Raw genomic sequence first — 26,513 nt, 5'->3', positions numbered from 1 at the left:
ACACGCCTCTTCATGTTCCATGGCAGACGTGACATGGAAGGGGTGAAGAAAAGAGGCTGCCATGGAGGGCAGGGCAAATCAGGGCTCAGGCTAGTTTGAGTCAGTCTTGGTGTCTGCGGTGAGGCACTGTAAGCACTCCTTGGTAGCAATGCTTCATCTGCGTCACCAGTTTCAAAGTGAAGGAATAGCTGGGAGGAAGGGGAAAGGTCCTATATGTTATCACTCAGCCTAATATTCATAAGTTTAATGAAAATGTTTCTATTTACTGTATATGTGTTTTAGATCCATTATATACACTTTCAAGTGAGAGAGACCATGCACAAGCAACAGTCCAGTCCCATCTGCTTCACGATGAAATGGTAGGTGCTTACAGTCTTTAAAGGGAGCCTTCCCAGACCCGCTGAAAGAGGCGGTCATTAAACCACTTCTTAAAAAAAACATCTTTGGAGCTGGCCAATATGGCCAAGTATCGCCCAGTCTCAAATCTTCCATTCCTGGGCAAGGTAATTGAGCAGGTGGTTGCTGAACAACTCCAGGCACGCCTGGAGGATGCGGACCATTTGGATCCCTTCCAGTCGGGATTCAGGCCTCATCATGGGACTGAAACTGCCTTGGTTGCACTGGTTGATGATCTCCGGTGGGCTAGGGACAAAGGTGAGAGCTGTTTCCTAGTTCTGCTGGATCTCTCAGCGGCGTTTGATACCATCGACCATAACATCCTTCTGGACCGTCTTGAGGAGCTGGGAGCTGGGGGCACTGTCATACAGTGGTTCCACTCCTTCCTCCTGGGCTGTGTTCAGAAAGTGGGGGGGGGATGAGTGTTCAGACCCCTGGGCTCTCACTTGTGGGGTGCCTCAGGGTTCTGTCCTCTCCCCCATGCTTTTCAATATCTACATGCAGCCGCTGGGAGAGATCATCAGGGGGTTTGGGCTGGGTGTTCATCAGTATGCGGATGATACCCAGCTCTACCTCTCTTTTAAATTTACTGGTGACTGGGAGCGGCCGCCGAGACCATATAACACCGGTCTTGAAAGACCTACATTGGGTCCCAGTACGTTTCCGAGCACAATTCAAAGTGTTGGTGCTGACCTTTAAAGCCTTAAACGGCCTCGGTCCAGTATATCTGAAGGAGCGTCTCCTCCCCCATCGTTCTGCCCGGACATTGAGGTCCAGCTCCGAGGGCCTTCTGGCGGTTCCCTCACTGCGAGAGGCCAAGTTACAGGGAACAAGGCAGAGGGCCTTCTCGGTAGTGGCGCCCTCCCTGTGGAACGCCCTCCCACCAGATGTCAAAGCGATAAACATCTACCTGACATTCAGAAGACATCTCAGGGAAGTTTTTAATATGTGACATTTTAGTGTATCTTTCATCTTTGTTGGAAGCCGCCCAGAGTGGCTGGGGAAACCCAGCCAGATGGGCGGGGTACAAATAATAAATTATTATTATTATATAAACAGTTCTTGCAGTTTTTGTTCAAGGCAAAGGAGGAACTGGAAGCACAGTTAGAGGGCTTTCAAATCTGCCCATTAAAGCTGGCATCCAGTGGTTGACAAGTAGACAGCCCTGCCCATCTGTCAAGTGGTTAGCGGTAGTGGGTGAGCTCAGGATCCTGGTTCTTTCCCAATAGTTATGTTTCCACACAAATACTAGCTCTTGTGCTGTTATTCTCCATATATTTACCTGCAATATTTGCCTTTTCTATCTTTTTTCCATATAAAAAAGAGGAAAGTTCCAGCATTTAAAACCATGTTCAGTAACCTGATTCACTATCCACCATACTCTATGCAATTAGAAGAAATAAACCCTGTTCCCCCATTCATTGACCGAAGATGGAGAGGAAGGGCAGAACGGCGCATTGAGGCTCTTCAGAAGCTGGCTAGGTAAGGGCCCTCCGGAGTGGTAAATGTTTTTTAGGTACATTTCCCCACAAAGTAGGTCAGCCCTTGGCATTAATGTAGCTTAGCCCTAATTCCAGCTTAAATATGGCTGCAGAAACAAAGAACCATTTTTTACTTTCATTTAATTTATCGGTGTGGCTCATTCGCTTCAGTGCTGATGATGGTTAGACTACCCATCTCTTTGCCATGATCACAAACTTCACGTACAGCAAAACTTTTCAGACGGTGGCTCTAGGAAAAGGCCAAATATAGGTATAACCAAATAGCGTCATTTCAAAGCTGAGATCATAGAGCATGAGGACATAATATATTACACTATACTTTTCATGCACAGTATCTTTTACTGCCATGGATGTACTGCAGCACAGAAGCTTTTCTCACCAGTTTCACAGACCTGACAGCCCTTGTGAAGAATTCTGCTTCATTTTTTATCCTGCCTCATTTGGACAGAAAACCCAAGAAAGCTAGATGTACAATATTTAAAGCAAAGGAAACATAGGAATCTGCCTAATACTGAGACAGACCAATCATTGGTTTGTCTAGTCCAAAACCGATGACATTGACTTGTAGTGTAACAACTTCAGACCAAAGGGAATATGTCAGTGGTTGAGGTTTCTGACTGATTTCAAGGGCAGCCCCACAGAGAATGCATTATAGTAATCAAACCCAGAGGTAACAAGAGTGAGAATGACTCTGGTGAGGTCTGGTGAGGTCTGGCCTATTTCGGAAAGGGTATAGCTGGCAAACCTGATGAAAACGATAAAAGGTACTGCTTGTTCCTGCTTCTATAATTGGTGCCAATTCAAGGGCCCACCCCTTTTAGGGCAGGTGTGGGGAAACTATGGAACCGGCAGGTGCTGTTCCACCGGCAGATGGGGCTCCAAGTCCCATCAGCTCCAGCCAATGGTCAGGGATGATAGGAGTTGTAGTCCAACACTGGGTAAACCACAGGTTCTCCCTCCCTATTAACAGGGAGTCCAACCCCATAACATGCTGCACACCTGATTTCAAGACTGAAGGACACCAAAGGCCAGCACTTCAGTCTTGCTGGGATTGATTTCCATTTCAGCCCCAAGTGACAAAGTTTAGTGTTTCTGCTGCCTCTCTGAATATGATGTAAGTGTGAGAGGGCACTAGGTGTCACTAGCATAATGCTGGTTCCATAGCTTCAATCTCTGTGCATCTTTACCCAAGAATTTCAGCCAGAATAGATGGTGAAAAGCATGAGGGAAAAGATAGAATTCTGTGGGTCCCGATAGGGGCTGTGCATTAATCTCCCAGCACTGCTTTCTGAGGTCTACCCTCTGGAAAGAAGGTTGTTTTTTTTTTTAAAAAGGTAAAGGACTCCTGAGTCCAGTCCAGTCGCGAACGACTCTGGGGTTGCGGTGCTCATCTCGCTTTACTGGCCGAGGGAGTCGATGTTTGTCTGCAGACAGTTTTTCCCGGTCATGTGGCCAGCATGACTAAGCCGCTTCTGGCAGAACCAGAGCAGCGCATGGAAATGCTGTTTACCTTCCTACCAGAGTGGTACCTATTTATTTACTTGCACTTTGACAGGCTTTCGAACTGCTAGGTTGGCAGGAGCAGGGACTGAACAATGGGAGCTCACCCCGTGGCGGGGATTCGAACCACCGACCTTCTGATCGGCAAGCCCTAGGCTCTGTGGTTTAACCCACAGCGCCACCCGCGTCCCTCTAGAAAGAAGTAGTGCCTTTTAAAAAGTGTTTCTCACACCCAGAGAAGTCCAGGACGATCAAGAGGGTCATACATCTTGTGACACATCTCTGACCATCTCTGGGTGACCAGGGCAGGTTCCACCCCAACTTTGGGCCAAAGGTCCCATTGAAAATGATCTACATAATAACCAAGGGAGTCTGGAACAACTCTCCCTCCAGGAGATTCTTAGACAGGGGCCCAATTTGTACATTGTATTCTAGCAGGAGATACCAGTTTCTTACCACACTTTCTTTTTTAAAAATTAGATCTCAACCCTCACTTCAGATTCCAAGAATTGAATACGAAGATCCTGATGTTGGTGGAAGGAATCGCTGGAAGTATTTTGAACGGTGGGAACTGAACAGAGCAAATCATACTCGATTGCAATACGTGTTTTTATCATGACCAAATATATGAGTATTCCACCAAAATATGTGGAAAGGACATTTCTGTCTTTCAGTTTCCCAAGGCATGGGAGTGTCTTGATCATATCGTTTGATTTCATGTGTGTGTGAAGGCTGTCAATCACAAGAAGCACCTCTTGTAATCTATATCATGTTAGACACCCCCACATGCCTCCATCCCGGCAAGGAAGAGGCGTCACCAGAGGACACAGAGCAGGACTTGTTAAGGGGGTAGACTGAGCGGGGCATGGCTGGGAGAGTCTCATGGGCGAGATAGAAAGGGCTGGAGGACCACAAATTGGCCCTCAAAGGCATCTTAAGCAATATCCTACCTCTAAATATGAGAATAGTGACTGAAAAGTGTCCATTACAACTGCAAGGTAGCTAAATAATAAGCTTGTTAACGGACCAAGCAGCCTAGGAGAGCTGTGCTAACTGAGGAAATGTTCTGCTTGTTTGCTTCACTGAGTTCGCCTAAACTCACTTTTCTCTCTTTTCAGACCTTTCATCCCATTTCATAAGCCGATGCCACTAAATGTTGTCTATGCAATGTCAAAGTAAGTAATGATATGCTCACATTGTGATCCCGTTGTTTTTCAAGAAGCTGATGTTTCTAGTATTGAAAAGTCAAAAAAAGAAAGGAGGGAAGAAACCCGTAGGAGAGGGTTGGCTGTTCTTAGTTATGTGATCATTGATTGGTTGGCTGACTAAATGATTGACAAAGATAAGGAGGGAAACACAAGACTTCCCAGTCCCTATAATGACCCTGTGGAATGCATGCAGGTGCCACCCCAGTTCACAGCTCCAGTTAGACCTCGACAAATTAGGAAGCAAATTTCTGTGGGGTGGGGACTTTTTTTGTGGGGGTGGGAGGGAGTTGTGCCTACTTCATTAACTACTGAAGGGGTGTTTTTGCTGTTATAGTTTCAGGTAGCACTTCCTGGAAAAGCCGCAGTGGCACATCCAGAGAGTTTCGTACTACATTATGACTGTAAAAGTTGTATAGCAAACAAAAAGAACCTTAGGTCTCAACGGATTGTCAGTGCGGTGCAATGCTGAGAGTGTGGGACTGTGACCATAGAGACCTGGGTTCAAATCTCTGCTTAGCTGTCAAGCAACTTGGGTACTCTCATGCCAGCTTTCCCTAACCTGATGTTCACCAGATGTTTGGGACTACAATGCCCATCTTCTCCAGCCACTGGCCATGCTGGCTGGGGCTGAAGGAGAGTTGTAACCCCCCCCCCAAAAGCATCTGGAGGGTAAGAGGTTGTGGAAAACTGTCTCACTCAGGGAAACTACCTCAGAAGATTGTTTGGAGGACATTGTACAGTTGTACCTCGGTTTTCAAAAGTAATCCGTTCCAGAAGACGGTTCGAGTTCCGAAACGTACAAAAAACAAAACTTCAGTACAGAAAACTCAATATGGAAGCTGTGTGGCATGTTTGACTTCTGAGGCATTTTCGAAAACCAAAGAATTTACTTCCAGGTTTACGACGTTCAAAAAACGAAATGTTTGTCAGCGGAGACGTTTGAAAACTGAGATACCGCTGTACATTGGTAATATAAACATGTGATAAACAAGGCAATCCAAAAATAGTTTGTTTCATAAAATTTATATACCGCTTGGTTGTAAAAACAGCAAAAAATTCAATAACTATGGTCTATTTTTTAAAAAAAAAATAATTAAAGTTTTTAAAAAACAACAACGACCTTAATTTCATTTTAAGTGGGTGAAAACATTTTGAAATGTATTGTTTTGCTCTCATTTGCTTTTTAGGCCAGAGACATACATTGACAAGGTGAAATCCAGGGACAAGCCATCTTATCTCATTTCACGAACTGTGGGAACACAGACGGATTACCGGGATGGCGAAGCTCAGACAGATCCCTACAGCCCTGAATATGTGGTGCCTCCAGGTTCCATCCCTGAGCTCCTGACCCTTGTCACACTGACCTGGGGTGAGTTGAGCAAAGGAGTGATAACTAGACAGTGGTACCTCGGCTTACATACGCTTCAGGTTACAGACTCCGCTAACCCAGAAATAGTGCTTCAAGTTAAGAACTTTGTTTCAGGATGAGAACAGAAATCGCACGGCGGCGCGGCAGCGGCAGCAGGAGGCCCCATTAGCTAAAGTGGTGCTTCAGGTTAAGAACGGATCTCCGAAACAAATTAAGTACTTAACCTGAGGTACCACTGTATGAGGGTTCTTTCCGACTTGCATGAAGCAAAGACACAATTTCCTGAATGTTAGAAGATGGGTCTGCTCCCAAATTCCACAGGCGAAATGGACCCAGTTCCCTGATCTATTACCAGAGCATTTGAGTTGGTGATAAATTCCTCAGTTAGGCTCAGCAGGTTTTTAGCAGTTCTAGTAATGCAGAAAAAGCTAAATCTTTTGCACTGTACATTGATTTTAACTTGTTAATAATGTCAGGTTTCTTATTCCTGCCTGTGCTAGTGGCTAAAGGAAGATTAGTACTTTGTCCCACCGATTGGCTGGCGTGGTGAATGATGACTCCCGGGATACCCAAGTCCCGCGGGGCTGACCCAGCCCCGCGAGGACGTAGGTGGGGCATGAGCCCGCAACCCACCCACCCCCCGCTTATGTTGGGAGTGGCTCTATGGAACAACATCGTGCTTTATATCAGAGTTAGCATTAAACAATTTACAAGCCAGAGTTAATGCCTAATTAGAAAGCCTGACTGTTTTCATCTGGCGCCAGATTCAAAGTCTATCAAAGCAGCAGCAGTACAGAAGGGCAGCAGAAAGTGCAAATTGCATTTGTCTTAATTAACATTACAGCAGCAGAAAATATGCTCACATCTTCTGTTATCCCAGCTACGTACAAGCGATGACCAAGCAGCCTCTCTAGTTTATTGGCCAAGTTCTGCAAGAGAAACCTGAGTCTTATCATGATTACTGTAATGAGAGCATCTGCAGTTTAGTCACTTTGAAAAAACACCGGCTTTTGGCCATCTCGGAAGTGTATGTGTTTTTCATACTTCTGTTTAGGCAGCTTTTTGCATTGTGGTTTATAAATCATATCACATTTGTAAGAAATAAGCTATACACTCTTCTTGTTTCCTGCCCTTTGAAGGACGGGGCCTTCCAGCAACCCAAGCAGAAGTGGAAGTGATTGAACGAGCCCGAGAGAAACGTGCCTGGGAGGCAACGCTCCCCCCGCTCAGCGATGCTACACAGATTGCAAAGCGGCGGAGGATGATGGAGGAAATGGAGAGGAAAGAGTGGGCCTTCCGGGAAGTAGAAATAGAGGAGTAAGTCTTTCATTTTTACCTTCTTGTTTTCGTAGCCCATGGTCCCAAGGAATCTCTGCTCAAGTTCAAAACAAGCAACCAAAACAGGTTCTGAACAGAAACAGTAACTTCAGGAGACCATCGCTTTAACCACAATTCAAAGTGTTGGTGCTGACCTTGAAAGCCCTAAATGGCCTCGGCCCAGTATACCTGAAGGAGCGTCTGCACCCCATCGTTCTGCCCGGACACTGAGGTCCAGCGCCGAGGGCCTTCTGGCGGTTCCCTCCCTGCGAGAAGCAAAGTTACAGGGAACCAGGCAGAGGGCCTTCTCGGTAGTGGCGCCTGCCCTGTGGAATGCCCTCCCATCAGATGTCGAGGAAATAAACAACTATCTGACATTTAGAAGACATCTGAGGGAAACCCAGTTTAGGGAAGTTTTTAATGTTTGATGTTTTATCGTGTTTTTAATATTCTGTTGGGAGCTGCCCAGAGTGGCTGGGAAAACCCAGCCAGATGGGCGGGGTATAAATAATAAATTATTATTAGTATCATCATCATCATCATTATCATCATCATCGTATCCATGATGGATAAGTTAATGGTCCTCCATGTGCAGGTGTCCCTAGAGTTTAGTTTCCAAACTGGGCCATAGTTAGTGGTATATAGTTGATTTAGATTCTTTGTCACCATGAACCCTAGAGACCTAAGTTTGGTATGGCGTACCAGGATTTGAAAACCCTCATTATACTAGACTGTTCCCCCAGTGGGATCTTTAAAAACATCGTATCTGATTTGCCAAAATTTAATTTCAGGCCTGCCACCTCTTGCAAGGACCTCATAGGCTCTTGACAACCAGCTGCTTCTTTTTAATTAGCGGGAAATGTTTGTGGGCGTGGCCACCAAACATAGCTGGCAGGCTGCATTTATTTTATTGGGTCATTGGTTCTGCAAGCCATTATAAAAGGTGCATGATAAAAATATGCACTGGATATTTGGAACAAAAAAAGAGAAACATTTGTTATAGGTAAATCATCTAAATCAGGCTTCCTCAACCTCGGCCCTCCAGATGTTTTTGGCCTACAACTCCCATGATCCCTAGCTAGCAGGACCAGTGGTCAGGGATGATGGGAATTGTAGTCTCAAAACATCTGGAGGGCCGAGGATGAGGAAGTCTGATCTAAACAAGGATGGCAGTAGTGTTTGAGATCTGTTGAAGCCTCTTCTTTTCCTATTCTTTTTTTGAAGATTGCAAGAAGTTAGACTGGAACTCTTAAAGGCTCTGCTGAGGAAAAGGGAAGAGAACCGCAATGAACTGATGGTCACTCGCTTGGATGCTCACTGGTTTAACCTCATGCAAGAAAAAGAAGAAAAAATTAAAAAAATTCAGCATGAACATATAAAAGGTAAAGGAAATGGTAATGGAGCAGAAAGTCTATACCACTGTCTGCTTTCCCAAGCTATGGAAAGCTGATACAGATTTTCATTTAGATGTGCCTCTTGTCTGAAATTCCTTCTCAGCAATCCGAAGACTGATAGCCAAGGGGAAAAATGTGGAAAGAAAACTGGATAAAAGAAATGTCATCAGGGACTACACTGAATTTGATTCACAGCCTTATGCTCCTCTATCAAGAATTGGCTACTTTCCAGACAACAGAGCCGACCGTTTCATAGTGAAGAACCCCTTTCTCAACACCTATCAAGGTCAGTCATGCTAAGGAAATCTTCTAGTCCATTTTCCCTTTTCCTGGACACATGTAAGCTACAAAGGACATGCAGACTTCATCTCCTTTCTGTTCAGGGGAAGGTCAGTTTCATGTGCTCTGTTGTAATCTCTGTGCCTGATAAGGCCACATTGGATCAAAGTGAGTCATTCTCTTTCATCACAATTCCAATTTCTCTGCTCTTCCTCCACTTCCGCTTCCGCCCCACCCCAATGCTTGCATTCTCTCTTTCCTAGGATTACTTGAGCTGGAGGCATCTCTTCCTGACTCGGTCACTCAGCCCCGAACTGAAGCTCCCAAAAGGAACACCACCACTAAGGATGGGTTTATTAAACGGTCGGCTAGACTAGAATTGGAACTGGCACAGGTTTACCAGGTACAGTGAGGCCATTGCACTCTTCCTACCTGGAATCTGTCTCTTGCTTTGCTTCCTGAATACCAGCTTTAGGCCATTCTAGGCAAGAAACTGTGTGCTGAGGCACAGGCGCCATCTTGGCTGTCAAGGCTGTGGGAATGTTGTGGAAAGTAGGAGAGGATATATTGATTAAATATTATCCCTCCTCACTCAAGCTAGTGAGCAAGGAGCAGAGCACATTTCCTTGCACATTGCTGGAAGCAAGTTGATGGATTCGTGAGAATCATTTAAGTTAAGCAATCCAGTCTGGCTTGTCCAGACTGGATTGTTCCTGGTAAATTTCCCCTTTATTTCCCTCTTAAAAATAATAACAACACGGCAGTCTTCTTTAAAAGTTTACTTACATTCAGTTCATAGTAGTATCCTGAAGGCAGGCTTTATCTTGTAGTTACAGTTACATTTGTAGAGAAAAGAAGTCTGAGCTAGGCCTGTAAGGATAAGCCATGTGCGTCCGAAAGGAGAAAATGGAAAAAGGCGAAAAGAGGAAGATGGCTGTGCCACTAGCCCTTTGGTAGGGTCTGCTAGGGTGGCGCCCATCTACCTGGTCACACACAGGGGGAGGAGGCTCCAGAGCGAGTAGGACAAGAATGCCTTCCTGTCTGGAGCAACATTCCAGGGTGTGTCTACTCTAGGCAACAGGAATTGTATTTGACTGCTTCAGTCATGATACATCCCACAAAGGCACCCACAAAATTTTTACTGTGAGTGCCTGGCCGGGCGACCAAACGTGTTGTGTGCTGTGACAGGGCGCTCCATCTGGCCTCCCACTGCGGCAGCGACATGTGACGTCATGCAGGTGCGTCACACACACACACGGCCCCCACAATGCTGGGTGGAACCTGGCGTGCCTGTGCGGAGGAGAAACCGTATCATCTATTTTTAGAGGTTGCAGGCTGCTATTCAACTTCTGTTGATCCTTTTACCTTCATACCATCCTTCTTCATTCCCTTCTCCTTCCCAGCCTCCCCTCATTATCCCATTACTTTCTAGCAGATTGGGAAAATGCGTGAAATGAATAGTGCCAATGTAAAACATGGACCAGGTGTTGTAAATGTTTTGTACTCCTGCAACAGTCTTTTGGGTGAATTAAGAAAAGAAAAATAGTGAAGAGATGCTCTTCAGGTCATTTAGGCCTAGTTCCTCCGATGCTCCTAACTTCTTTTCCAGATACTGCAAGACAGAAAGAAAAAGGTTAAGGAGCCGCATAAACCACTTCGTTTCCTTGAGAAGATATCAAAGATCCCCGCTCGTCCTCCCACTCCAACACTGGAAGTGCCTTCACTGGTAGGTGGACTATTTCTGACACTCTGAAGGGCCTTGGCCTATCTCCAAGGTGAGCTGCAGTTTTGGTGTGGGTGGAGAAAGGTCAGAAAAGGCAACAGGTAGAAATAATGACAGGCAGACAAGGGTCAGAGACAAGAGCGGAATCAGACCAGGCAGAAGATCAAGTTCCAAGGCACAATAGAGGGTTGGAGAGCTCAGAATCAAGTGGGAGGTCAAAGGCAGGCAGAGAAAGTGGCTTGCACCCGAGTGCAGGCTGCGGCAAGTGCTTGCTCACCGTCCTCCCTGAGCTGGGCAGCAGCACTGGAGTGGGGAAATGGGACATTCTGGGATCAAATCAGAAGCTGGGGTGGCTTCTGTAAGTCCAGGATGTCCCAGGAAAGTTGAGACACTTGAAGGATATGCTAGAGTCTTCCTGATCTCCTGATCCTCTAAGGATCCTAAGCATCCTTAGAGTAGATTTGTGCTTTAAAAATCTGAATGCCCCAATCTTTCCATTGCTGTGCTTCCCTTCTGCCCCCCCCCCCCATATCTGTAAACCAACTAGGCTGGTATACGGGGATTAAAGTCAATAAATGTGAGCCACATTCGCAGGAATCTAGGTAATATTCTACAGCTCATTCAGCGATGTCCTTTCCTGAGTGTCGTCCTGCAACAAAGCAGTTGGCAATGGCAAACTCTTCTTGTCTTTGGCAGATTGAAGAAGAGAGAGAGCTAGCTGTGATTACACTGCAGAGCTTAATCCGAGGCAGAGCTATCCAGAATATGGTATTTTCTTGGTTTTTCTTTTCTTTTCTTAAGCCTCTAGTGGCAGATTAAAAACAAAATAATGAGAGAAAGGTGCTGATAGGCCAGCACAAGAATCTTGGAGGAAAGGAGAAATTGGGGCGTGTGGGGTGGGTGGCTGCACTGGGAGAAGAGTTGGGGTGGATCTTTAATAAATATGTAAGAAGGGACGCGGGTGGCGCTTTGGGTTAAACCTCAGAGTCTAGGACTTGCCGATCAGAAGGTTGGCGGTTTGAATCCCCGCTACGGGGTGAGCTCCAGTTGCTCGGTCCCAGCTTCTGCCAACCTAGCAGTTCAAAAGCACGCCAAAGTGCAAGTAAATAAATAGGTACCGCTCTGGCGGGAAGGTAAGCGGCGTTTCCTTGCGCTGCTCTGGTTCGCCAGAAGCGGCTTAGTCATGCTGTACGCCGGCTCCCTTGGCCAATAAAGCGAGATGAGCGCCGCAACCCCAGAGTCGGCCACGACTGGACCTAATGGTCAGGGGTCCCTTTACCCTTTACCTTTAAGTAAGCCTGCAGTCCAGGGAGGAGGAGAAATAAGAAGACAGCTCAACCATCCTCCTTTATTTTGTTTTGGAATGATGATATTTCTTCCCCCAAGCAAGATGTACCTTCTTTGGGCTAGATTCAAGTGGGTTTTTAAGTTATTCAGCTGCCTTGCTGGGCTTTAGAGAAAAGGAATCCCTTGACCTCACATATCTCTTTAGGACACACTGGAGTCAGTTACTAGGGAGAAATTCATTATAAAGAGAAGAGGAGCCTGGCTGGATCAGGCTGATGACCCACCTAGTCCAGCGTCCTGTCCTTACAGTGGTCAGCCAATGCCTCTGGGAAGCCTGTAGGCGGGAGCTGAGGGCAGCGGCACTCTTCCTGCTTGCCTTCTGGGGATCTTTCACATAGCTGTATTGATAAAGACCACCAATGTGCCTTTGCCTAGTGTCAGACCTGGAGACCCCTTGCCTGAACACCAGGATCTCCTTTCCTGGTTTATTTCTCACAGTCAAGATCAGGATCCCCACCCTGCTTCTCTGGAGTGGATAATCAAAGTGTGGAAATTAATGGTTCTGCAAAAATTAACTTGTCAAATACAGGAAAAGCAAGTGTGATTCCTTTCCCGATATATTGTTTCCTTTCTTTAAAGACATTGTGACTCTGAAGGGGAAACAGAACACTCCCCATAAATTCAGATTTGTTTCCCTGTCTTGACAAGCATAGCTTGGTTCTTTAACATAGGTTGTTTCTCTACCTGGAGAAATGATTCTCTTATCAGGGAGTAGGTGGCTATATTTATGTTTTATTTGTATTTTACTTGTTTTGTTTGTTTATAAAACCGTGTAAAAACTGGGGTAATTTATATTTTAAAAAATGAGATGACAACAATAAAGTTTGGTGGGAGAGAACATTCAGCGAAGCTGCATCTTCATTCCTTCCTTCCCTCTGACTTCCTGACAGATGTTTGAAGGGAAGGAAAAACGACTGGAACTGATCCGCGAGTTGCGCACCACTCATGCGCTTCAGGAGGACGGGCAACTGTTGAAGAAGGCAGAGAAGCAAGTGACATTGGCCCTGCAGAGGCAACGGGATCTGCATGAACACAAGGTTTGGCCATAAACATAGAGGCAGTGGACCAGTATCTTGTTTAAAGTCTTTCCCTTCTGTCTCCTACAACAATGTGTGCAACAGAAGCTTATGATGGAAGACGGCATTTGGTCATTTGAGGGAGGAATATCATCTCGTAGTGAGTGCTTTGTTCAAGATAGGGCTTACTCAGAGTTTTGTATGCTAGTGTTACACAGAGGAACAAGATGGCTGGGTTAGCCAGTCATTGGAGTCATCACATTAGGCAACTCACGCCGACTGAGGAGGTAGCTGTTAGGTGGCTTTGCAGCTAGTTGCCTGACCAAACCCAAAGAGCGCTCATTAAAGGTTCCTCATCATCCTCGAAAAAAGTGACAAGTGGTTCGCCGCAGGTTCTCTCCTGGGCCCATTGTTGTTCAACATCTTTCTAAACAACTTGGATGAAGGAATTGAGGGGTTGCTCATCAAATTTGCAGTTGACGCCAAACTGGGAGGGGTAGCTGATGCTGTAGAAGGCAGAACCGGGTTTCAAAATGACCTTAGCAGATTGGAGAACTGGGCTCAAGCTAACAAAATGAATTTCACCAGGGACAAATGTCTAGGTTCTGCACTTGGGCAGAAATAACTAGCTGCACAAATGTAAGATGGGGGACACCTGGCTTGCCAGGAGTACATGTGAAATGGATCCCTTCTTCCTTTGGGGGTTCTCCAGCTGTTTGCTCCCACCATTCCTGTGTCCAACCAGTCCATGACCCCGGCCCTGCAGGTGTAGTTGGACTCCCAACTCCCATCAGCTCCAAACCACCAACTAGTGTGGGAATTGCAGCCCTGCAACACCTGGAGGGCACCACGTTGCCTATCTCAGTGCAGCAGCAGCACACTATTCCAGATTACTTTCACATCTCTGGAAATAGCGTGCATAATCTTTTCAAGGCTGGGTTCTGATGCTCAGGCCTGGAGCTCATTTCCTGTGGAAAAAGTAACTCGTTTTATACAAGGGAGACTAATTCTTCCGCGTTGCATTTAGATGTCTCTCATGGAAAAGCACTTGGCTCGGGTGGAAGGCAGAGCCCTCTCCAACATGCTAGACTTCCTCTCCAAAGAGCTGATTCGGCTCCAGGACGAACGGAGGATCCACGCTTTTGCTATGCTTGCTGAGAGGCAACGCCGAATTCGGGAAGCTGAGGAGAGCGGCCGCCGGCAAGTGGAGGAGCGGCGCAGGCGTGAGGAAGATGAGATCTTTAGACAGGTATGGGGGGGGGGACTTCAGTCCCAGTCATGGGGCTTGAAGTTTGTCCTGATACCTGCACAGTAAGTAAACTGAGTCAAGTGTGCTATCCCTGTGGGAATTATTTGTAGAGGACTGCTTCTGCAGGGTAAGAGGGAGCTAGACTGCTGTGGGGATGTGCAGGGCTCTCACAGTCAAGGGAGCATAAATAGCATACTTTTTATCATCGTGTTTCATCCCAGTATTCGACATGGACCCATGAACCCACCCGGACCCTGAGGTCACCTTCTGAGGCCCTTCTTCTTGTGCCTCCTCCTCGAGAGGTCCAGAGGGTGGCAACACGAGAACGGGGCCTTCTCTGCAGTGGCTCCCTGTCTGTGGAATGCTCTCCCCAGGGAAGCTCACCTGGCGCCTTCATTATACTCCTTTAAGCTCCAGGCAAAAATGTTCCTTTTTAACCAGGCCTTTGGCTGACCTGACTGACATCCTTCTAAAATGTGGCTCTTTTTTGAGGGGGAGGGTGTTATTGTTTTTATTTTATATACAGTGGTACCTCTGGTTGCGAACGGGATCTGTTCCAGAGGCCCGTTCGCAACCTGAAAAGAACGCAACTTGCGTCTGCGCATTTGCGCACGCATGGGTCATGATTCGCCGCTTCTGTGCATGCGTGAGCGGCAAAACCCGGAAGTAACCCGTTCCGGTACTTCCGGGTCAGAGCGGGACGCAACCTGAAAATGCTCAACCTGAAGCAAATGTAACATGAGGTATGACTTTATTGTGATCTTTTCTAAGACCTCCAGGTATAGGGCGGTATATAAATTCAATAAATGATCATAATGATAATGTCTAGATTCTGTCACAGAGTACCCATTCCATACTTTGGAGTGAACGCTGACCATTCTGCGTACCTGACAGCTGATCCTTTGGCTGAATGTATATGTGCTAAACTAAATCTGCAGATAGAAAACTTAGTCACGCAAACGCAAAAGCGAGCTTTGTGTTATTTATTCTTATATCTCACCCTTCCTCCCAGCTTGGGTTGGCTGGCAATGATCATTAGGCCAAGTGAGGCCAAGTCTTCAGGTGGCAGATGCTCTGGGAGGGGAGCCGCAGGGGAAGAAGCTCCCGGCTGACTCCTTCTGAGCCTCTCCCCGCAACATCTTCCTCTCTGGGAGGACAGAACTGGGTAAGCCATACAGCCTCTCCGAAGGCCCCTAACCTAGTCTGCCACCTCACGTGCAGAGGAGGAGCCTATCCCATTGCGTATATTGAAGTGAGCTTGTGTGTGTTGGAAACGAAGAACCACCACCATCTTGGCCTCAGGTAGCAAATGTATTGGACTGGCTATAGGAAAACAATAGCGGGAATCGCATCAGTCCCTTCCACAATAGAGCCCTTTAGGGCTGGAGAGGTGATGCTTTTCCACAATAAATTGGAATTGTGATTAAAACTGTGATTCTACACAGCATTTAATCTAGTGGTATTTTAACTAGAAATGCCTCCCCCCTCCCCCCGCCGGCCAAGAGCTTCTGAAATGTATACTCAGAAGTAAGTTCCATTCAGCAGAGGTTATTGGCAACTTAAAAGTATATTGCTTGCCAGTCAGCTGTTCTTGTTGCTTCCAGTTGATCCTGGGGCTGGCAGATTTTTGAGAAATTTATCATTGAACAGCCTGTTAATTGACACATGTCAATTTCTTTGGGGTGCGGCACCAACTAAAAAGGGGAAGAGATCGGTAGCTAAAGAATCAATCCCCTACCCCTCCAAGAAATAAGATGAAATGAGGCAGTTCAGAAAAAGGCTATTTAATGGGAAATTACAGAATCAATAAAACAGGTGCAGCCAGCGAAGCGAATGTGTTTCATTTAAAGGCACAAGATGTGAAAAGCCTTCATAGCCCCCCCCCCCCTTTGGACAGGGACCTCATACAATTACACTGTATGATTTAAAAGTCACTACAAATCTTTTTTTAGGGGGGTTGCAAGATAGGGGGCATAAAATGCAGAAAATACTGGAAGTCTACAATTTGGAAACATCATTTGAATGCACTGTAAAATGGTATACAAAGGTGCTAGTGTGGAAGCACCCAACCTATAAATGATTAGTGCTCCCTCATCATATGAGATGGTGCTAAGAAGGAAATTCTGCTTGGGGCTATTTCCAGGTTGTTAAGGTGCACCAGAGTACAGTTGACTCCTACCTGGAAGATGTCATCCTGGACAGCATGGAGACTACGGCTGACGAACAAGCTAGAGAAGAGATTCAAAGAGTGGCTGTGGAAATCAATGACATCGCTTATGAAATGGAAACACGGTATAGATTCTCAAGGGAACAGCAGTATATATCGCAATATAGAGTATTGTGGCACCTTAAAGTCTTAACCAATTTTGTGCAGGTTCGTATCCTGCCGACTACATGCAAAGTGTAATATTTTGGTTCCCTGCGGATTGCTCAGTGGGTAGATTTTATTGTGGCATAAAGGTTTGTGGACTAGAGCCCCTTTGGCCAATAAAGTGCACTTCATAAAAGTGTATGTCACAGTAAATCTGTTGTTCTTTGAGGTGCCACAAGACACTCTCCTGATGTTGTTGCAACAGACTAATTCTGCTATCTGTGTGAGATGCTGTGACACTTAAAGCCAAGCAGATGCTAAAAAAAAGATTTGAAAGGGCCATCTAACCTAGGAAGAAACTAGATTCAAAAAGTATTTCACTGTGAGTGTGATGTGAACAGCAGTTCTCTGTGCCCACCTGTGGTTTTTGTACCATATTGCAAACTTTTAAAGTTTGTGTATATTCCTTTGTACAGAGTTGTTCCAACTCGGGCATGTAGCTCGTATATATTTTATTATATATTTTTCACACCAGCGAGATGCCTCTCCTTCCTCTATTTGCCCCGGATCCTGCATTGCTCCTGTTTCCTGAAAGATAGAGAGCAAATGCAGGTCCTCCCCTTCCCCTGGAGTAGCGCCCATCCTGATCATGGTGTGGAAGTGAGGCCTTACCCTGCTCCTGTCGGATCTGCTCTTACGCCCTTCCCATCATGTAGGAAGTGTCCTCACTGACAGAACGTGCGCAAATATTACTGTTCCTCATTTTTAAAAAAAAAAAAAAAAAAACAACCCTCCTGGTGTGAAACAAAAAAGAGCGGAGGAATTGGGATGAGAGAGGAAATGAAGATAATGACAAAAATATAACCTTTTGTACAAATGATCTCCTCTTTAGTCGAACACACCTTCAGTCTGAAGAAATTGTGGCCGAGCTGGTTTATAGTTTCCTGATCCCCGAAGTGAGGAAAATGGCCATCAAGGAGAAAGGTAGGAAGTGTGAACAGCTTGTTTATCTCCCGAGATTACTTATGTCTTAAAAGGGGATGTGGGTGGCGCTGTGGTCTAAACCACCGAGTCTCTTGGGCTGATCGATCAGAAGGTTGGCGGTTCAAATCCCCGCAACAGAGTGAGTTCCCGTTGCTCTGTCCCAGCTTCTGCCAACCTAGCAGTTTGAAAGCATGCCAGTGCAAGTAGATAAATAGGTACCACTGTGGCGGGAAGGTAAACAGTGTTTCCGTGCACTCTGGTTTCCGTCACGGTGTCCCATTGTGCCAGAAGCGGTTTAGTCCTGCTGGCCACATGACCCGGAAAGCTGTCTATGTACCAACGCCGGCTCCCTTGGCCTGAAAGCGAGATGAGCACCACAACCCCATAGTTGCCTTTGACTGGACTTAACTGTCCAGGGGGCCTTTACCTTTGTGTCTTACCATTAATTTTGGATATGTTTTTTTCCTTTTAAAAGAAGAGGCTCGTGCTGCAGTGTGAGCCTTTCCATGCCTGCCCACTTCCTCCACTACCGTCCTAGAAGGCAGTGGGGGATTCCTGTATAGGAGTGTCCTCTGCCTTTGCCATTTTTAATTATTTTGCTCTAATTCCTTTGAGATCTCCTTTACATAGCTCTCTGCCACCTTTAGAAGGCCCTCCCCTGGGGGCCCTCTGTTTCTTCAAATGTAATCCAGGGTGCATTTTCCCATCCTTGTTCTGAAATGAGTGTGGGAGCCAGCTCTGGCAGAATTTTATTTCTGTGTCACAGGAGTCTCTCAAAGGGTGGACTTGGCAAGCCACCTGAGTCTCTGCTGGTGATGTTAGCAGCTCTTGCTTTCCAGGGTTTCCCTTTGTTTTGGAAGACCATGGCTGACTTAGCTGAGCGGAGGCTGGCCCCTTGGTCGGGAAGTTTCTCTTGCACATCTGTCTCCTGCCGAGTTAAGAGAATGATGTGGGAGATAAGGGAGCCCGATTCACCATTCTCACTGTTGGCCTGCCTTGGATCTACCACTTTCTCCTGCACAGTGAGACAGTCCCAGAGAAAGCACATTCACGCAGCTCATCAGATCATTCATGGGACTACAGAGACGACCGTGGAACAGCTCTTTGAGCTCCAAATGGCCACTGGTGTCGAACTTTCTCAGCTAGCAATCCCGAGTGCAGATCTGCCTCCTGCAGCAGCTGAAGAACAAGGCGCTTCTGAGCCCCATGAGCTGCATGAACCCCACGAGCCGCATGAGCCACAGATTCCAGACAGTCAAACAGAGCCTGAAATGCCACCTGAAGGTGATGGTGCAGACCCCTCAGGCAGTGAAGAAACGGAAAAGAAATAAGGTATGCTTAGAATTGTGTTCCTTCCCAGTCCTGCTCATGAGGCAGCATGGTCCCACCAATCCTGGGGCTTTTTGGGGGGGCAGGGGAAGGTTGGTTTCAGGGAAGCTTTGGCCTTTGTAGCCATCACTTGAATTGCTTGCTTTACTCTGTTCCATCAGTTACCAAGCAGAGTGGATGTACCTGCAGCAAAGTTGGGGGGTGGGGTGGGTTTTTGTTGGTGGTTGCCAATACTTGCCTGGGAATTTTTTTCTTGCCCGTTTTCAGAGTGATGCTTCCATATGTCTCTCTGCCTCCCCCCCCCCCCAATTTGGTCCAAGAACTTTTTCGTTTCTTACCCAGGGGCAAGAAAGCTTGCCCTGGGCTCCAGTGAAGTCTCAGAAATTCTGAAATAGTGTGGAAAACAGTTGTCCTTTGAATGGATACGTAGCCTGTTTCTATGCATGTTGGCTCAGTCCTACTGTGGTCAGTGGCGCTTACTTGCAGGAAAGAATGGAAAGGATTACTTGTCATTACATAGCTAATATGAAGCTTACCCTTGGGTTGGATTTTTAACAGATTTTGTGAGAACTATTTGATCAGGGTTACAGATATGTTTCCAAGTGAATACAGCTGTTGTAAGTTGAGTAATTTTTATTAAGTTCGAGTTTGTATGTCTCTTGTGTGAACCGATAGCGTCTAATTGGGCCATAAATCTGATGTTTATAGTATTACAGTGGACCCTCTGGATACGAACTTAATTTGTTCCAGGGGTCCGTTCGCATCCCAAAAATTTCATAGAGGCGCACTTCTGCACATGCATGCGGCATGATTGAGCGCTTCTGCGCAAGCGACGAAACCTGGAAGTATACACTTCTGGGCTTGCCATGGCCGGCTTAACCCGAAGATTCTGTATCCAGAGGGATACGTAAGTAGAGGTACAACTGTATAGGGATTCTTTAGGAGAAATCGGATGAAGTTTCATTAATGAGGTGTTTTCATGTTTAAGACCCATTATGCAAACTCTTGCACATTGTTTCATAATGATGTGTATTTTTTACAATGAGTTTTACAATTCTCATTATTCATTGCTGATGGTTTGTATATCTTGCTTTTCTAGTTGCCCCTGAGGAACCACCAGAAGGCTTGAAGCACCTTGGACTAATATTCACCTCTGAGGTCTTCCCCCCATTTTTTGCATTGTGCCCTCCTTTCTTTCTAAAACATCTTTGTCTTTACCATATCAAACAAACCGAGAGCAACAGCAGAATAATTTTTTAAATATTTTCATAGACTGCAGCGTTAAAATCTTGAAATCCAATTGGCAGCAAGAAAAATGAGAGTTTTGCAAGAAAAGCAGAACAATTAGAGAGAGACTTCAAAAAACATACATTTGCCACCCCGAAGCTTAGGGTTAGGGCGGTTGTTTTTTTGCAGCTGTGGGGAAAAGACAGCACACAGGAGAGTTTGGAAGTCTTGTCTCTTCTCATCATAGAATAAATCACACCCAACTACCAAAACTCTGGGACTAGAGGGAAGGTCTTGCAGAGAAGCCCCACAACCTCTCTTTGTCTCCTCTTCAAGCTCCAGCAGCCTTGGAAAGACTTGGGCAAAGGAAACCAGAGAGAGAGAAGCAAGTAAGGAATCTGCAGAAGGAGGGATGTTCCTGTGAAAGACAGAACAGGAATAGGGCACACAAGAAGAGACGGAGTAGAAGAAGTCAGGGCTGGAACATATTGCTGGCCTGTCATCTTCCAGCTTTGGTCCAAGGAATGACTGGGTTGGCACTGGGACAGGGGCTCATAGGACAGGGGCCATTTCCTGAAGAGAGGGCATAGGAAGGTAAGACTAGTCCAAGGTCCTAGGCATGGCCAGCTCAGGGTAGCAGGGCACAAGGCGCAGCAAAAAGGAGCTTGTGGAAAGCTCACAATGGGCATCGCTTGCCATGACACACTCAGGGACAACTGCTGAAACTTTCTGAAGGTAGGCTGGCTGGCACTTGAACCTCCCCCACCTTGGGCTGTCTGTTCTTCTCAAGGACCATCACCTTGTTCTAGAACCACGGACTGCTGTGCATTGGGGGATGAAATTGAGTGTCCTTTGGGTTGGAGGAGTCCACACCTTTTGGCCTAGATGGTCTACAAACAAGGAGTAACACCTCCTCCTAATGCATCTGTTCTCCAAATCTGCCTGTGAGCCAGATGGAGGATGTGGGCAGAGAACGCAACAGTTGCAGGAGATCCAGGGCAAACAGAAGCGGGGGCGGGGTGGGAAGGTTAAGCAATAGGAGAAAATCAGAAGCAATGGAGGGGTGGCTGCCACCTCCCTCCCAACAGGGACTCTTGTTATTGGCTGTCTAAGAACTGAAAATGGGAAGTGCCAGCCCCCCAGGATGACGTCAATTGTCTTCCCACAACTTCTGCTCTGCTCTGCCCCAACCTGCTGTCGCTTGTACGATTAATAAAAATGAAGAGGAGTCTTTTTTGCAATATATTTTTTTAATTTATTGAAGCAGTAGTCACATGACCTTGCATCTAGCCTTTTAGTATAGTAACAGAATAGATCTGACCAGTCATTCGGCTTGAAAAAGAAATTTTCTTTTGCGCAAACAGACATCACATTGAATACATACATTATCCAGGACTGAAACCCAGCTCAGAGATAGCAACGTGCCGATTTGTTGGAGGAACAGCCCCACAAGACATGGTTATTATAAACTCTTCACACCATCACCAGATTTACTCAGGGGCTCAAAGAAAGGAAGTGCATGAGATAGTATGTCTCAGCACATCTTGCAGATAACGTCGGGTCATCTAGGATGATAACTGTCCAAGGGTTCCTCTTCCTTTCCATCAAATCAAATGGTTTGGTGGAAGACAGAAGCTGTTATCTCTTGCAAAAGTATCACAGATTAATACAGACCATTTAAGAAAACATGCTAGCTCCCTGTGTTTATTATATAAAGAGTCAAACCCCCCTTGTTGGGCGGGGTGAGGAACAGTTCTGGGAAAAGGTGAATAGGAGCAGAAGAAGAGACTTTTAATGGAGGTGGGATACAGAAAAGGTCAAGAGTTTTGAAATAAAGACCACACACTTTGTATTTTTAAATTTCATGTCCAGGCTAACCTACTTTTTATTTAATGCAAATTACAGTACCAGTTAACTATTTCCGAACCAAGTCACACAGAACAAAATGTATTTACAAAGGAGCAGAAGGGAGGAGGCAAAATAATAAAACATTAAGCATACTCTCCACAAAAAAGTTTATATTTAAAATGAAAAAATTAATCAGTCACAGAGGCATTCAAGTAGTAATAATGTTATACATGTTTTGCTTCTTCTTTGAATCAAGACAGCTTTGTACGTGTATGCAATAGTTTGTATACAACCCACAGTCCATTATATATAGATTTTAGATTTTCTGCTTTTAAGATGGAAGTGATCACGGTAATTGTGTGCACAAGCCCAAGTGATCTATCAGCAACATAGTAACAAACGCAAATTTTACAGGCAAGCATATTATTTATATATATAAACGTTCATTTATATATATAAATTGTTTTTCCCCCCCAAAAAAAACCAAGAACAAACAACACAAGGAAGGAAAATATGTATCTCAAGCTAACCCTTTAGGTACAAGTCTTTATTACGCCTTTTCATTTTGCTTTTATTGCCTTGTCACAAATGAAGCAAGGAATTAGCCTCTATAGAAATATTGGGAATTCAAAGGCTTTCTGATGTATACACCTGGCAAATGTAGGCCCTGGGTTACATACTAAACTGTGCTTTTCATGACTGGCTTTGACCTCTAGTGGCTGGGAGTTATAATGGATAATAGTTTATTGGTAGCATTTCTTAAGAAGCATTACTAATCTGGGAACATTTCAAATTAACACTAATTACGGACATTCACCATCACTTGGCTTATTTATAAAAAGAAGTATATGCTCAAGTATCAGTTTAGATGACTTCAGAGTAATCTTTGTTGATTCCACACACCCCTTTGTTTAAAGGAAGGGACTTCAAAATTAAGAGAGTGTCTTGATTGACTTTCAGCTGGGGACACAGAATATTGTTAATGCCATCTCAGGGACATGCACAGTTGCAATGCAGACAAAGGATAGATCAAGAGACCATTAAGGTACTTCATTTAAAAACAAGCCACAAAAACAGACTTCTGAGTGGAGTGTCAGAAACAAAATGCTATCACTGACCTTTGTGTCACCAGAAAAAGTGCAGCCTCTGCCTTACTGGAATGAACACAAGATGATTACAAAAAGACAAAAAGCCAAAAACAAAACAGCAACCTTTGGTTTGATAAAAAGTTCAGCATTTTGCCACCGAAGAAGAGAATCTCACGTGGAATACTAACAAGGTCAAACACACAAGTGAGCAGAGTTTTCAAAGCAAGGCCTTTGTGCTGGGCACAGAAATTAAGGTCAACTTCAAAATGACTTTCATAAGAAAATAAAACTTCAGGGTGAGAGGGAGGGCAAGTGATAATCTACAACTACAGACTCTCAATACCACAGATTAATCTCTGGCCAAAAAAAGCAGAAAGGATGTGTGAGTGAGTGAGACCCCAATTCTTCCACCCCACTGCTGCCCCCACCCCCATTCCATGACAGCTTCTTTGCAAAGCCCTATTTTGCCTCTACAGAAACAAAGACTAAACTAAAGCTCCTAGCTAGAAGCTGTTGTCTACAAGTAACTCTGGACAAACGTACTGGGAAAAGACGAGCAAAATGTAAACTTGCCACTTAGATGCCAAGATAGCAAACGTAAAATGAAACCGGTCACTGCTATTGTGGGCAAGGGAGAGAAACTTTTAAACGCCTACGAACAAAGCCATGGTTTGAAGTAAAAATAAAAAATAAAAATTGAATGAATTTTCTTTTTAATTATACTACTGACATGAAATAACTCAAAGAAGGGAAACAAAGATTTCCATGTGTGAGACATCTGGTACAAAAAAGGAATAAAATAAAATAAAAAAAATTATGGAAGCAAAGGCACTCCAAACTATATAGATATACTATACATCGCTAGAGTTATTGTTACAATAATACAGGCCGGTTATCTACTGTACAGAGTTAAAACTATATGGCTTTAAAAAGCTCGTCTACATTTTGTCTGATTATTAAAACAGATTTAACTGCCCTGAATGGTAACGTTTTGCTCATTAACAGCAGTTCCTGGGTCCACATATTTACATACAAAGCAATACAACTCAAAATTTTAAGAACAACTAATGTACAAACTTGAATTTGGTGAGGAGCTTTTGTCTTGTTTATTTACAAAAATGGTATTGAAACACCTGGATCTAGATTTGTATAAAATTTTGTCTGCAGTCCCGCCATGATCCTCGAGAAAATAAAACCATCAGGATCTTAGTTTACACATACACACACACATACATACACAAAACAATTTTTTAAAAAAATAATTAACGCTTTTCATTCTTCTTCCCTGCTAGCGCCAAACTAACAGAAAGTAATGCAAATCCTAAAACACCATCTCTCTCCTGAGCCCAGACTGTCCTGCTCTCCTGACTGCAAACTGAGTTTTCTCTATGTCATCCTCCTGCTTGTTCAAGTGTCTCCAGAGCTCTGATCGCGAGGGCTATAAATCAACATGGAAGACACCTAGAGGCTCCTTTCCTGCGGCAAGAACCCCTTCCAGGCCTTATTCACCAGAGGCTCATTTATAGAAAACTGGAGTGTTTAAACAAATATGGGTTCCACACCCATTCCCCTTGAAGCTATTTTAATAACCATGTATCTGAACTTTCTGTTCATCCTTTTTTGAGACAGCCCCACAGCTCCCTCCTTGACAAGCACCTTTAATCAGATTAGACTCTCAGACCCAGCTTCACAAACGTGAGAAGAGAGAGAAGGCCCTGTTGCCTTCCGGTGGCTGCATCTGCATAATGCTGTCTTTCCCCCCGGGCCAAATCAGCAAATCATGTTTCAAAAGATTCAACAATGAAATAAACTCTCACAAGCACCAAGATGACTGAGATTCATTTGAATGAGTGTAAGGCTAGGTGAGCACATCTCTCAATCCAAGTGGAAAGCGAGACGTAAAGAGCCGGTCTCGGCTGCTCCGGCAGCAATGGCATTCCTTCTCGCAACTTCCCTAACGCCTTTCAAGAAGTATTGCTTTCGCTTCAAAAACAGAGAGACTTGACTTTTTGCCACTACAAAATAACCCAGAAGACAGACACTAGAAACAGGCATTTCTGCTTCAGTCAGACCAATTATAGATTAAAAAATAAAAAGCAGCACTGTATCTATGTATATATTTATAATATATATATATATATGTATATGTATATGTGCATATATACACACACACTTAGCTTTCTATAAGTCAGCAAGAGCAAGTAAACTGATTTGTCTACTCATTAATATACTACCATTGTGAAAGCGTCACAACAGCAACCGTGGAAGATCAATAAATAAAGATTAGAAAGAAGGAAGCTTTTAAAAAAAGGTGAAATTAAATACAAATTCTAGATTTGGATTTTTGAATCACCTAAAAATAATGTGTCGATTTGAAAGCTCTAATTGCAATGGAGGTTTACATCCATTCCCGTTATAAACCCTGCAATTGTTTTCCTGTTTGCTTCTTTGAGAAAGAAGCCAGTTTAGAGTTTAAAAAAGAAGGGGGGCGAGGTGCCGAAGTCCCTCTCCACTGGCTTCCCTGGAGGGAGGGTCCACTTGCTCCCACCTGTTGAAGAATGCAAGTGACGGACTATGAGCTCTTTTGTGCTTTACAGAACCTTTAATGTTCAGGGATCTTTAAGGTAGGTGAATGAGCATTTTTCATTCAAGCCGATAGTCTGTGTGTGTATATGTAACATACATATCTGCAGAATTCTCCAATGCTAGAACGGAATTTAAGATCAAGATTTGCCCTTAAGCTTTATTCATACAGCAATCGCCCCACCCCACCCCTCCCCTGGCTTTGGCAATTCAGTGTATTTTAGACCTCACATTTTCCTTCCTCCTCATCCCAACTCAAAGATAGTTAAGGTCTCCTGTGTATGTTATGCGCGGTGAGCAACTCCTGCTAAGCTCCCGACCAAATTCAAGTTGTGCACTACACCAAAAGTTGAAACTTCACTTAAAAATACAAGGCTTAAAAAAGGAGCTTCAGCAGAATGAGGGTTCTCCTTTCTGTTGTGGGAGGGCATGAGAGAAGATTCCTGATTCTAAAGTACACAATAGCAATTGTTTGAAATTAGAAGATTGTCATGGGAAGAGACATTGGTGTCTTCTATTGCTCCACTTCCCCTCTTCCCACCCACCTCTTCCCCTGCCCCAAAGGGCCCGCAGAGTGAGCACACAATGAAACTGGTTTGAATTTCTATTTTACAAGGTTAAATAAGAACAACAATAATAAAAAAAAATCGAACACTATAATGAACAGGGTTTTCCCCCTCTTTTTAAATTTTCTTTCCAAATGTGACCAGCGTTGCTGAGCAAGACTCAAAATTACTGGCGATTGTTCCTGTACAGGTTGCTGCTTGTGACCAGTTCAGGTGGAGTTGGAGGCTGATGCTGAAGCTACATTATTGGTCTGAACTCGATCTCCTGCATTGGCAT

At 44.8% G+C, this 26,513-nt stretch overlaps 2 protein-coding genes across 3 annotated transcripts in view; one reads left to right on the top strand and one right to left on the bottom strand.

Annotated features, from left to right (window-relative positions):
* Positions 1-22,471, top strand: part of CFAP91 (cilia and flagella associated protein 91) — a 24,929-nt gene extending 2,458 nt beyond the window's left edge. Inside the window, exons 2-18 of the mRNA XM_081176343.1 lie at positions 283-359; positions 1,721-1,878; positions 3,879-3,962; positions 4,517-4,573; positions 5,794-5,975; positions 7,115-7,292; positions 8,517-8,674; positions 8,790-8,972; positions 9,229-9,368; positions 10,575-10,691; positions 11,385-11,456; positions 12,926-13,072; positions 14,079-14,300; positions 16,444-16,592; positions 17,504-17,595; positions 18,619-18,927; positions 20,024-22,471. Of these exons, the coding sequence (XP_081032469.1) occupies positions 283-359; positions 1,721-1,878; positions 3,879-3,962; positions 4,517-4,573; positions 5,794-5,975; positions 7,115-7,292; positions 8,517-8,674; positions 8,790-8,972; positions 9,229-9,368; positions 10,575-10,691; positions 11,385-11,456; positions 12,926-13,072; positions 14,079-14,300; positions 16,444-16,592; positions 17,504-17,595; positions 18,619-18,926 (2,324 nt within the window). The 3' untranslated portion in view covers position 18,927; positions 20,024-22,471. The remainder of the gene's footprint in view (positions 1-282; positions 360-1,720; positions 1,879-3,878; positions 3,963-4,516; positions 4,574-5,793; positions 5,976-7,114; positions 7,293-8,516; positions 8,675-8,789; positions 8,973-9,228; positions 9,369-10,574; positions 10,692-11,384; positions 11,457-12,925; positions 13,073-14,078; positions 14,301-16,443; positions 16,593-17,503; positions 17,596-18,618; positions 18,928-20,023) is intronic.
* The window catches only part of GSK3B (glycogen synthase kinase 3 beta), a 64,237-nt gene continuing 60,194 nt past the window's right edge, over positions 22,471-26,513 (bottom strand). For both annotated transcript variants that reach the window (XM_081176702.1, XM_081176703.1), the window contains one exon: positions 22,471-26,513. In XM_081176702.1, coding sequence (XP_081032828.1) covers positions 26,446-26,513 — 68 coding nt within the window. In that variant the 3' untranslated portion in view covers positions 22,471-26,445.

This window comes from Podarcis bocagei, assembly GCF_964188305.1.
Source record: "Podarcis bocagei genome assembly, chromosome: 17".
In the NCBI taxonomy this organism is placed as follows: Eukaryota; Metazoa; Chordata; class Lepidosauria; order Squamata; family Lacertidae; genus Podarcis; species Podarcis bocagei.
The sequence above is the reverse complement of the archived record's forward strand: the minus strand, read 5'-3'. Positions and strand labels throughout refer to the sequence as shown.